Source organism: Lithobates pipiens, unplaced genomic scaffold (assembly GCF_037356315.1).
Source record: "Lithobates pipiens isolate NorthernLeopardFrog02 unplaced genomic scaffold, aLitPip1_a1.2 Scaffold_30, whole genome shotgun sequence".
NCBI classification, from domain to species: Eukaryota; Metazoa; Chordata; class Amphibia; order Anura; family Ranidae; genus Lithobates; species Lithobates pipiens.
The window spans coordinates 69,287,570-69,300,544 of NW_027507791.1; the positions used below are offsets into that span (position 1 = coordinate 69,287,570).

Genomic DNA, 12,975 nt, shown 5'->3' on the forward strand with positions numbered 1-12,975 from the left:
AAGTTTCAGAGAAATATTTAAAGATGAGATTCTAAGTCCAGAATAATAATCTTCTAACATGGTGTCTATTCTGTTTCTGCCTGCCTGACCAGCCTAATTATAAAACAACAGCCTTGCGATCTTGTGATGTAGAAGAAAAGTAGGAATTAATGAGGCCTGTCTCAACCTGAAATAAAAACACCAATAGGTAGGAGGAGGGAACATTTTTTTAACTTAGACTTTTTTATCCGCTTTAATAATACACAATACATTTGTCCACTTTTGTCGGTTTTTCCTGACCATAGAAAACAACAAATAATGTAACTTGAATTCACAGCTTCTACATCACAAGAACAAAAGGCGTGGGGGTAGGACTTTACATGGGGCATGTTGGTGTGTAAAATATATAGAATGAACATAAATGAGTTGAATGTCACAACCCCCTAGGGGTACATTGTAATAGATGTTAATAATTATAAAAAAAAACTATAGCAATGAAACATTTAAGATACAAAATGTAATCATAAAGAGTCATATATATAATAATAGATTTAATAACGAACGATTAATTAGAGAAAATGATTTGTGACAAAGTAAATAATAAGCGATCAAATACATACAAATAATTTATACATGATCAACATGATATATGAAATTAATACAGGTTGTAATATGATACAGTTATTAGAGCAAACTTGTATTTGGCATCCATAGATAAATACTCAACGCGTTTTATGGCCTCTTGCCAATCATCAGGAGTTGGATGCGTGAATGAACTAAAAATGAATAGAAAAAATATTATGTGATCTATAGAGATCCACTATTCCCCATAGAAAAGAGAAGAGAGAAGGAATAGAGGAAAAGGGAAAGGAGCACTCTACACATATCAATTATTTATTGGCACACATTTTTGTACAGACATGTACATAATATATATATCTAACTACATATATTTAACATTTATATAAATCTACTTAATCAACCATAACACAATAACATATACACATTCATCACCTCTACACGAACTTCTACTCACATTTACCCCACACTAGCAATCTAGCATCTTGCAGTGATTATCCCTCACCAGTTTACTTTCTTATTTTTTATTTTTTCATTGCATATTTTCACACAGATCTGGGCAGGAGCCATACATGCACATATCTCACAACATGGCAATGTGTAGTGATTGCCCGACCTGCTTCCTGGTCATGGTTTCCCAAGGGTCCTGTTTCTGGTGATCTCTTGCCTCAACACCAGTTGGGACTACCTAGGCTGGGCCACCACTCTATTCCACATCCTGGTACTGATCAAAACTTATGGGCTGCCTTGAAAGTAACATGAATAGTGCTCCTTTCCATTTTCCTCTATTCCTTCTCTTTTCTACGGGGAATAGTGGATCCCTATAGACCACATAATCATTTATCTATTCATTTTTATTTCATTCATGCATCCAATTTCTGATGATTGGCAAGAGAACATGAAACGCATTGTGTGTTTATCCATGGGTGCCAAATACAAGTTTGCTCTAATAATTGTATCATGTTACAACCTGTATTAATTTCATATACCGTATATACTCGAGTATAAGCCGAGATTTTCAGCCTCTTTTTTGAGGCTGAAAGTGCCCCCCTCGGCTTATACTCGAGTCATCGCTGTCTGCCTGCTCGATCAGCGTGTCGAGCAGACAGACAGCGGCCATTCTATTCTAATTCAAAAGCCGCGCCTCCGGCTCCGCCTTCGCCTGTGATAGGCGGAACACTGAATTTCCCAGCAGCCTGTGTTCCGCCTATCACGGACATCCGCTCATCCTCGTACTACGGACGAGGATGAAAGGATGGCCGTGATAGGCGGAACACAGACTGCTGGGAAATTGTGTTCCGCCTATCACAGACAGGGAGGCGCGGCATTTGAACAGGAAAATGGGCGCCGACGAAGAGCGGTGATCCTGGGACGGGACCGGACGGAGGCTCGGCTCGGCTCGGCTCGGGACGGGACGGGACCGGACGGAGTCTCGGGACGGGACGGGACCGGACGGAGGCTCGGCTCGGGACGGGACGGGACCGGACGGAGGCTCGGGACCGGACGGAGGCTGGGGACACAGGTAGGCTGGACACACAAGGCCACACACACACACACACACACACACACACGGATGGACACACACACAGGGATGGATGGATGGATGGATGGATGGACGGACACACACACAGGGATGGATGGATGGATGGACACACACACACACACAGGGATGGATGGATGGATGGACACACACACACACAGGGATGGATGGATGGATGGACACACACACAGGGATGGATGGATGGATGGACACACACACAGGGATGGACAGGCATATCTCACCCTCGGCTTATACACGAGTCAATAGGTTTCCCAGTTTTTTGGGGGTAAATTGGGGGCCTCGGCTTATACTCGGGTCGGCCTATACTCGAGTATATACGGTAGCATGTTGATCATGTATGAATTATTTGTATGTATTTGATCACTTATTATTTACTTTGTCACAAATCATGTTCTCAATTAATCATTCATTATTAAATCTATTATTATATATTGACTCTTAAGGATTACATTTTGTATCAAACGTTTCATTGCTATCGGTTTTATTAAATTATTCAAATCTATTACGATGTACCCCTAGGGGATTGTGACATTCAACTCATTTATGTTCATTCTATATATCATTATACACATCAACTTGCCTCATGTAAAGTCCCACCCCCACTTCTTTTGTTCTTGTGATGTAGAAGCTGTGAATTCAAGTTGTATTATTTGTTGTTTTCTATGGTCAGGACAAAGACAAAAGTGGACAAAAAATGTATTGTGTATTATTAAAGCAGATAAAACAGTCCAAGTTAAAAAAAAAAATGTTCCCTCCTCCTACCTATTTACCCACAGATGTGTGTACATAGTTTTTTTGTTTTTTTTTACTTGATCATTTATTAATATTTTTATATAAATAGGGTACAGAAAGGGAAAAAAAAAAAGTAATCTTTCCATATACAAAAAACAAAACAAAAAAACACATACATTTATATATATACAAATATACACACATACACATACATACATTATATATATATATATATACACATATATATATATACACACACACACACACACACACACACACACACACACACACACACATACAACTTCTCTGATTCTCCCATTTTTTTAAATTAGTATGGCTTTCTTAACTTAATTAAAAGATATAGGGTAATAGTATGTTACAATCCTATACATTAATACATAGACCAAAAAAATAAAGAAAAGCCAAGCACTTACATTGCAGAAAAATTTGAATTACAAACAAATCAAAGCAGGTCAGGTCAGAAGCCTAATTCCATGTGTCTATATTTAAACGTACCAATTTTTTTATCTGCTCCGATCCAGTCATGTGATCCTACAGCTCTGGCTCCCCTGTGTCATTGAGCGGCTTCTGCATTGGAGAGAAGGGAGGGGAGGGAGCATTGACAGTGGCTAGGCCATGGGAACCTATGAGTGAGGTTATGGCTCTCTCAATTCCTAGCAGTTGTCAGAGTTGCAGGATCACTTGACCAGACGGAGGTAAAAATAGGCAATTACATATACCTTTTTTTATACAGGTTAAGGGGGATAGATAGGGGAACAATTTTAAGAAAAGTTGTCTATTCAGCCAGAAGGTTGGGGTCAAGTCACCTTTTCATAGCATTGTATCCCTTTCAGCTGTTGCTATCTCATTGCACTCTAGGATTCCTTTGTTGTGTATTTATTGTATATATACACACACACACACACACACACACATATTATATACAGCAGGTAAAACAAGTATTGAATGTCATAATTTTTCTAGGTAACTATATTTCTAAAGGGGCTACTCACATGGAATTTTCACCACATGCCAGTAACAACTCATGCCATCAATACATACAAAGAAACCAAAATAAATACATTTAGAAATTAAGTTTAAGTTATGTGTAATAAAAATGGAACAACACAGGGAAAAATTACTGCACACACTAACTGAAATGTATTTAATACATACTCGCATACATTGGTCATAGGGGTGCACATCTTCACTGGTCTCACGATTCGATTACAATTATCTGGTCAATGATTCGATTCTATTCTGCGACGCATCACGATTACTGATGCGCTCCCACTTCTGCTTGGGCCGCCTAGGCGGCCCTTCCTCTCTGCAATATTCTGGGACACATCACATGTCCCAGAAGATTGCCTCAGCTATGCAGTACAGCGTAGTGAGCCATGTACACCCGGCTGTGAAGCTGCAAGCGGTCACAGCCAGATGCCCACAGTAGTATTGCCAGCGCCGTGGACAGGCAGGGGCGAGAATGGAGGATTCGGGTGGCCACATCGCTGGGATTGTGGGGCAGGCGATTGTCTTTTTATTAAAAGTCAAAAGATACACTTTTTTTGTAGCTGCTGACTTTTAATAAACCAAAAATTTACTGGAACTCTGCTTTGAATTAAAAATAACACCAAAAGTGGAAACTTCCACTTTAATCACTCCTCGTCCCCTGACATGCCACAATTGGCATGTCATTTTTGTGGGGGGTCGGGGAGTGTGTGTTCCATTTTTAGTGGGACTTCTTGTCCCGGCCGCCTAGGTGACTCCTCCTCTCATCCTAGGCTGCCTTTCCCTGCCAGTGATCCTTTGGGACACAACACAGGTCCCAGAAGATTGGCTGGCCAAAGGTAGAGCGCAGTGTGCGCCCAGCCGTGAAGCCATAAGCAGTCACAGCTGGGTGCCACTGCCCACAGTAGATATGACAGCACCGAGGAGGGGGCAAGAGGAGCGGGCTCCATTCAGCTGCATCAATGGACCGTGGGACAGGTGAGTGTCGGTTTAATAAAAGTCAGCAGCTAAACTTTTTGTAGATGGCCCCTTTAATAAACGAAAAAACTAGTGGAACTCCGCTTTAGGGGTTGAAATCCGGTGCACTACAGGGTACAGGAATTCACACACACGGCTGCTGGGAGGTCAGGAAGGATTCAAATTCACAACTGATAAACAGCCCTGTGAAGTTCCCTCTACTACTATCTCTGTGCTGACATTTCTCTGGGCTCCCCCGTTTGCACCTTCCAGCACACCAGAAGTTAACACAGTGGAATGTGCAAACGGGGGGGGGGGGGGGGGAATGTCAGCACAGAGCACCACGTGTAGGAGCTAGTGTAAGTAGAGTACAAACACATTTGTACTCTACATATTGCTGTTAAAATACCTGTGTGGTAATAAATACAGAGTTAAATACATTAAGTGCCAAGCTGTATGTGCTTTTTAACCACTTCAGGACCGCCGTATTGCCAATGTACGTCAGCACAATGGCACAGGCAGGCAGAATCACGTACATCTACGTGATTGCCTTCCAGCGGGTGGGGGGTCCCATCGGACCCCCTCCCGCTGGTTACGGCGGTCCGATTCGGTCCAGCAGCGATCCGTGATGAGGGGATGGCCGTTCGTTTTCGGCCACCCCCTCTGGATCGCTCCTGGCCAATGAGAAGCTTCCTCCCCTGTGTATTGTTTACACAGGAAGGAGGAAGTGATGTCATTCTCCTCGGGGCGGTCTTTTTGACCGGACTACGAGGAGAAGAGTAAAAGTAAGTGTGCACGAACACTACACTGACATGTAGGTACACACAGGCACACAAACCCCCCCCGATCCCCCCCCCGATCGCCCCCCGATCCCCCCCCCCCGCCCCCCTCCCCCCCCAGTCACAGTGTCACTGATTGCATTGATCATTTCTTTACTGATCAATGCATTCAGTGTCAGTTGTGACAGTAAAAACTGTCAGGACAGTTAGTGTTAGGTCCAGGGTAGCCCCCTATCACCCCCCAATAAAGATTTAACCCCCTGATTGCCCCTAGAGTTAACCCTTTCACCCCCTTTTGCCAGTGTCACTAAGCGATCATTTTTCTGATCGCTGCATGTGTCGCTAGTGTCGCTAGGTAGCTAGTTATTTTTTTAGGTTCACCGCCAGGTTTTTATATCGCTAGGTACCCCGATATACTACCCAATAATGTTTTTAACCCCCTGATTGCCGCTAGTTAACCCTTTCACCCCCTTTTGCCAGTGTCACTAAGCGATCGTTTTTCTGATCGCTGCATTAGTGTCGCTACAGTCGCTAGGTAGCTAGTTATTTTTTTAGGTTCACCGCCAGGTTTTTATAGCGCTAGGTACCCCGATATACTACCCAATAATGTTTTTAACCCCCTGATTGCCGCTAGTTAACCCTTTCACCCCCTTTTGCCAGTGTCACTAAGCGATAATTTTTCTGATCGCTGCATGTGTCGCTAGGTAGCTAGTTATTTTTTTAGGTTCACCGCCAGGTTTTTATATCGCTAGGTACCCCGATATACTACCCAATAATGTTTTTAACCCCCTGATTGCCGCTAGTTAACCCTTTCACCTCCTTTTGCCAGTGTCACTAAGCGATCGTTTTTCTGATCGCTGCATTAGTGTCGCTACAGTCGCTAGGTAGCTAGTTATTTTTTTAGGTTCACCGCCAGGTTTTTATAGCGCTAGGTACCCCGATATACTACCCAATAATGGTTTTAACCCCCTGATTTCCGCTAGTTAACCCTTTCACCCCCTTTTGCCAGTGTCACTAAGCGATAATTTTTCTGAACGCTGCATCAGTGTCGCTAGTGTCGCTAGGTAGCTAGTTAACTAGGCTCCCAAAAAGTCCCCCACATGTGGTATCCCCGTACTCGGGAGAAGCAGCAGAATTTATTTTGGGGTGTAATTTGACTTCTGCCCATAGCATGTGTGAGCAATATATCATTTAGTGACAACTTTGTGCAAAAAAAAAAAAGTTTGTAATATTCCCGCAACTTTTGGCAAAATATAAAATATTCCATGGACTCAACATGCCTCTCAGTAAATAGCTTGGGGTGTCTACTTTCCAAAATGGGGTCATTTGGGGGGGTTTTGTGCTATTTTGGCATTTTATGGCCTTCGAAACTGTGATAGGTAGTGAGGAGTTAAATCAAAAATTTGCACCCTTAGAAATCCTGAAGGTGGTGATTGGTTTTCGGGGTGCCGTGCGCGACTAGACTCCCAAAAAGTCCCACACATGTGGTATCCCCGTACTCGGGAGAAGCAGCAGAATGTATTTTGGGGTGTCATTTCACATATAACCATGGCATGTGTGAGCAATATATCATTTAGTGACAACTTTTTGTAAAAAAAATTTTTTTTTTTTTTTTTTGTCATTATTCAATCCCTTAGGACAAAAAAAATAAATATTCAATGGGCTCAACATACCCATCAGCAATTTCCTTGGGGTGTCTACTTTCCAAAATGGGGTCATTTGGGGGGGGATTTGTACTGCCCTGCCATTTTAGCACCTCAAGAAATGAGATCGGCAGTCATAAATTAAAAGCTGTGTAAATTCCAGAAAATGTACTCTAGTTTGTAGACGCTATAACTTTTGCGCAAACCAAAAAATATACGCTTATTGACATTTTTTTTACTAAAGACATGTGGCTGAATAAATTTTGCCCTCAATGTATGACTAAAATTTAGTTTATTCGATTTTTCTTATAACAAAAAGAAGAAAATATCTTTTTTTTTCAAAATTTTCGCTCTTTTTTCATTTATATCGCAAAAAAAAAAAATCGCAGAGGCAATCAAATACCATCAAAAGAAAGCTCTATTTGTGGGAAGAAAAGGACGCAAATTTCGTTTGGGTGCAATATTGCATGACCGCGCAATTACCAGTTAAAGCAGCGCAGTGCGAAATTGCAAAAAGACCTCTGGTCCTTAAGGTGTTTATTGGTCCGGAACTGAAGTGGTTAAAATATATGCAGCTTCATTCCTCATTTGTTTGTGTGTGTATAACTGTATATGCTGCTCATGTGACTGCCTGGTCCGGCCCACGTTTCTCATCACTCCTGACATCAGTGGGAGTTCTCAGCCCTGCCCACCGAATGTAGCTATCAGATCAGAAGAGGGGCGGGCTTGGATGATGTCAGAAAAGACGTGAGAGGAGAGAGGCGCTTGGGGCTGACGTCAGGAGAGACGTGAGAGGAGAGAGGCGGCCCAGACCGGGCAGTCACATGAGCGGCATATACAGTTATACACAGACTAAGAAATGAGGTATGAAGCTGCATATATTTTAAAAAGCACATACATCGGTGGCCACTTAATGGATTATAACTGCATTTATTAAAAAACTGTTAATTTGACAGCAACGCTCTGAGCTTTCTCCCGGCCGGGGCGGGGCAAGTCAAGATGACATCACCCGACATCGATTTTTCGGGTCGCGTGGATGAATGCTGCATCAGGGACACCAGAATCGCAATGCATCGATTAAATTCTGCACCCCTAATTGCTCAGGTGTGATTTTGGCCCATTTCGTCCGCACAGATTTAAAATCTTGAAGGTTCCGTGGGCCTCTTCTATGAACTCTGATCTTTAGTCCTTTTAAAAGATTTTGTATATGAATTAAGTCAGGTGATTGGCTGGGCCATTCTAGCAGCTTTTTTTTTCTTTGAAACCAATTGAGTTTCCCTAGCTTTGTGTTTGGGATCATTGTCTTGCTGAAATGTCCACTCTCGTTTCATTTTCATCATCCTGGTAGATGGCATTTTTTCCATTCATCCTTCCTTCAATGATATGAGGTTTTCCAGTACCATATGCTGAAAAACGGACCCAAACCATGATGTTCCCACCTGCAAACTGTTGGTATGGGGGTGTTTTTGGGGTGATGTGCAGAGCCATTTGACCTCCAAACATGGTGTGTATTATGGCATCCAAAGAGTAAAATTTTGGTCTCATCTGACCAGACTATATTCGACCAGTATTTCACAGGCTTAGCTAAAAGTGGTGCAGCAAACTTTAAAGCAGTTGTAAACCACGGACGGTGCAAAAAAACAAACAAAATAAACAAACACCTGCAAGGCAATGGAAATACTCACCTTGGAATGAAGCTGTCCAGCACTGTAATGTCACCACTGAGAGGGCTGACACGTTCCCCAAGTCTTTCTTCCAGGTTTGTACTCTCCGGCTATGTGATTGGCCGGAGCCTCGATGATGTCACTCCCACACGTTGGTTCAGGCACAAAGCTCTGAAGTTCCCGCAAGATATGCTGCACCTTCAGAGCGCGTGCCCCAGTGATGTCACTGGATGCATGCAGGGTGAATATCTCCTAAATGGGGCACGTTTACTAGATATTCAATTTACCTACAGCTAAGCCTTATTATAGGGCTTACCTATAGGTAAAAATAACAAAGCGGAGATTATAACCACTTTAAACAAGCTTCAACATGCTTTTTGTTCAGCAATGGAGTCTTGCATGGTGAGCGTGCATACAGGCCACGCATGTTGAGTACATTACTTATTGATTTCTTTGAAACAATTGTACCTTCTAATTGCAGGTCTTTCTGAAGCTCTCCACAAGTGGTTCTTGCACAACTCTTATAATTCTTTTCACTCCTCTGCCACAAATCTTGCGAGGAGCCCCTGGTCGTGGCTGGTTTATGGTGAAATTATGTTCTTTCCACTTCTGGATTATGGCCCCAACAGTGCTCACTGGATCATTCAGAAGTATAAAAATCCTTCTGTGACCGATGCCATCAGTATTTTTTGCAACAATAAGGCTGCGAAGGTCTTGTAAGAGCTCTTTGATTTTGCCCACCATGAGATGTTTCTTGTGTGACACCTTGGTAATGAGACACCTTTTTATAGGCCATCGGTTGAGACTGAACCAGCTGATATTCATATGTACTGATAAGGGGCAGGATTGCTTTCTAATTACTGATACATTTCAGCTGGTGTCTTGGCTTTCCATGCCTTTTTGCACCTCCCTTTCTTTATGTGTTCAATACTTTTTCCCTGTGTCATTCCATTTTATTACACATAACTTAAAGCAGAGGTCGGCCCAAAAACAAAAATTAAAGCCAGCACCTACACATACTGCAGCTGTTGGCTTTTAATATTAGGACACTTACCTGTCCTCGAGTCCAGCGATGTCAGCACTGCCGCCGCCATTGCGGGTAAGGGAACCCAGCAGTGTAGCCTTATGGCTTCACGCCGGGAACCCTACTGCGCATGTGCGAGGCCCCGCTCCTCTCTCCTACTCCCGGAAGTGGGAACAGGATACCTGTCAAGAGGTGCCAATTGTGGCACCGGAGGGGGAGAGGAGACAAATGAGCAGAAGTTCCACTTTTGGATGGAACGCCGCTTTGATTTCTGAAGTCATTTGTTTTGGTTTCTTTGTATGTATTGATTGCACTGGTTGTTACCGACGTGGTGAAAACTTAACATCAATAGCACCTTTAGAAATATATTTACCTTTTTTTTTTCTCCCCTCATTTGAAATGTGAGTTTTTTTACTTATTTGCTGAACTTCAAAGACAAGGTACAAAAGCTTGATAATATTTTGATTACTCTGCAATGACCTCATGAATGCATGAAATGAAAGCAAAATAAAGTTACCGCAAGTTACTGGACATTGGCGATCCTCCCAAGACAAACTCCAGCGTCTGCTCCATTCCCCAGAGGACTAGTGCATCAAGAGGTGGTAGAATTCCCAAAGCCCAAAGAAATGGCAGAAACAGGAATATGATATGCAAGATTTTGTTGGCCCAAACTAAAGCTGGCACAGACACAACAAATCTACAATGAAAGAGAAGTTATTCATTTATATACACAAGCTTGTGCTAGGAAATGGTCAGTATCAAAAGGAAAACTCAAATTAAAAATCACCACTGAGGATGAAGTATCCCCTCACTTTATAAAATTGGTTTGCCTTTTTTTTTTTAATCCGCTTCCAGACTGCCTACACAAAATGTACTGCGGATGGGTGGCCGTGCAGGCAAACGACATACTGGTATGTTGCTGCCTGCTCCCCCCCCCCCCCAAAGTCTGTCAGCATTTCCCGGGCCAATAGTTCGTTGCCAGGACCTCCTAATCGGCTGTGTCCAATCACAGCCCTATGTTGACAACCAACACATGGCTCTTACAGTGACAGTATATAGTATTATCACTGATCACTGTATTAGTGTCACTGGTGATGTCAGTGGCAATTAGTCAGTTCCCCCTTTAGCGTCAGTGTCAGATTGCCCACTGTACTATCTCAGCCCCACTATAAGTCTCTGATCACCGCCTTAGTAATATAAAAAATAAATATATATATATATATATATATATATATATATATATATATATATATATATATATATATATGTATATATTTTTTTAATATATATAAAAAAAATTTATAGCAGAATGCAAAAAATTTTGTTTTTTCCCACAATTTTTTTTTTTTTCGTTTATATTGCAAAAAAAAAAAAAAAATGTATTGGTGATCAAATACCACCAAAAGAAAGCTCTATTTGTGATAAAAAAAATCTCAATTTTGTTAGGGTAAAGTGATGCATGAGTGTGCAATTACCAGGTAAAGTAGCACAGTACTGAATAGCTAAAAATGGCCTGGCCATGAACCTCCCGGAGCTGAGGTGGTTATTGTGAGCTCTACAGTACCTGTAGTGAATTTTGCATGTTAATTACATGCAGCTGGGGCAGTTGTTTAGCAGCCCACCTGGCCAACTCAAAACAAGCATATGATGAAAAGATTTTGTACAACCTATAAAATGGGAGATTCAGGCTGGGTTCACACTGCAGCGGTTACGAGAACCGGATGTGATTCGCACCGCACTGCAGTGAAAATCACATCCGATCTCTGTGCGATGCGAGTTCAGCCATACAGATAGTATGGCTGAATTCGCATCGCACAGGCCAAACTCGCACAGGACCCTTTTTTTTGGTCCGCAGCAGAATCGGATCGCATGGGTGTTCACACCTTGCGATCCGATTCCTTTCCGAGTTTGCAGATCGCACTGCGATATGCGAACTGATCTGGGGGTGTCATTAACATTTCACTGACACTCCCAGCAGTCCGCATAGGGCAGTGTGAACTGCCACCGGGAGGTATGCGATGCAGGAACCCGCCGTGGATTTGCGGCGTTCCCGCATTGCTGCAGTGTGAACCCAGCCTCAAGCATATAAATGAACCACTTGACCTCCGGGAGATTTACCCCCTTCCTGACCAGGCCATTATTTGCGATACGGCACTGCATTATTTTAACTGGCAATTGCGCGGTCATGTAACACTGTAACGAAATAAAATTTAGGGGGGGTTTTTTCCCACAAAAAGAGCTTTCTTTTGGTGGTATTTGATCACCTCTGTGTTTTTCATTTTCTGTGTTATAAACAAAAAAAGACTGACAATAAAAAAAAAAAAAAAAGAAGAAAAGAAGAACACAATATTTTTCACTTTTGCTATAAAACATTTCCAATAAAATAAAATTAAAAAAAAATCTAATTTCTTCATCAATTTAGGTCAATATGTATTCTGCCACATATTTTTTTAAAATACCCATAGGCGTATATGGATTGTAGATGGTATAACTTTTGTGCAAACCAAACTAGGATATATGTATTCATTTATTTTACTAGTAATGCCGGCAATCAGGGACTTATAGCGGGAATGCAATATTGTGACGGACTGACACTTTGTTGAGACCAGTGATATTAATACAGTGATCAGTGCTAAAAATATGCACCGTCATTGTACTAATGACACTGGGTAGGAAGGGGGTTAACATCAAGGGCAATTAAAGGGTTAACTGTGTGTCTAGCCTGCTTTGCAGGAACACAGGATAAATACCTTCCCTACTGACAGAACGGCAATCGGCCTAGTTTACATAGGTGGGTCGCTGTTCTGAGGGTGTACTGTACAATCAGTGCGGTGTACTGTACATCAGATGTGTCAGATCACGTACACAGCGGGCACCCTGCCGTAGTATATCTGCAGTGGGGGGTCAGGAAGCGGTTAAATTAAAATTAAATTTTTACTGTAAAAGAGGAGTTTGGTCCACTTACTAAGATTTCCTAATGTCCTACAATGTGACAGGCACCCTCACTGGTCAATAAGGATCCCAAATAAAGTAAAAGCAAGCTTGGCTT

The 12,975-nt window shown here is 42.2% G+C and overlaps 1 protein-coding gene across 3 annotated transcripts in view; it reads right to left on the reverse strand.

Annotated features, from left to right (window-relative positions):
* PCNX4 (pecanex 4) overlaps positions 1-12,975 on the reverse strand; it is a 115,625-nt gene that overhangs the window by 61,318 nt on the left and 41,332 nt on the right. For all 3 annotated transcript variants that reach the window (XM_077464386.1, XM_077464387.1, XM_077464388.1), the window contains one exon: positions 10,444-10,623. In XM_077464386.1, the coding sequence (XP_077320512.1) occupies positions 10,444-10,623 (180 nt within the window). The remainder of the gene's footprint in view (positions 1-10,443; positions 10,624-12,975) is intronic.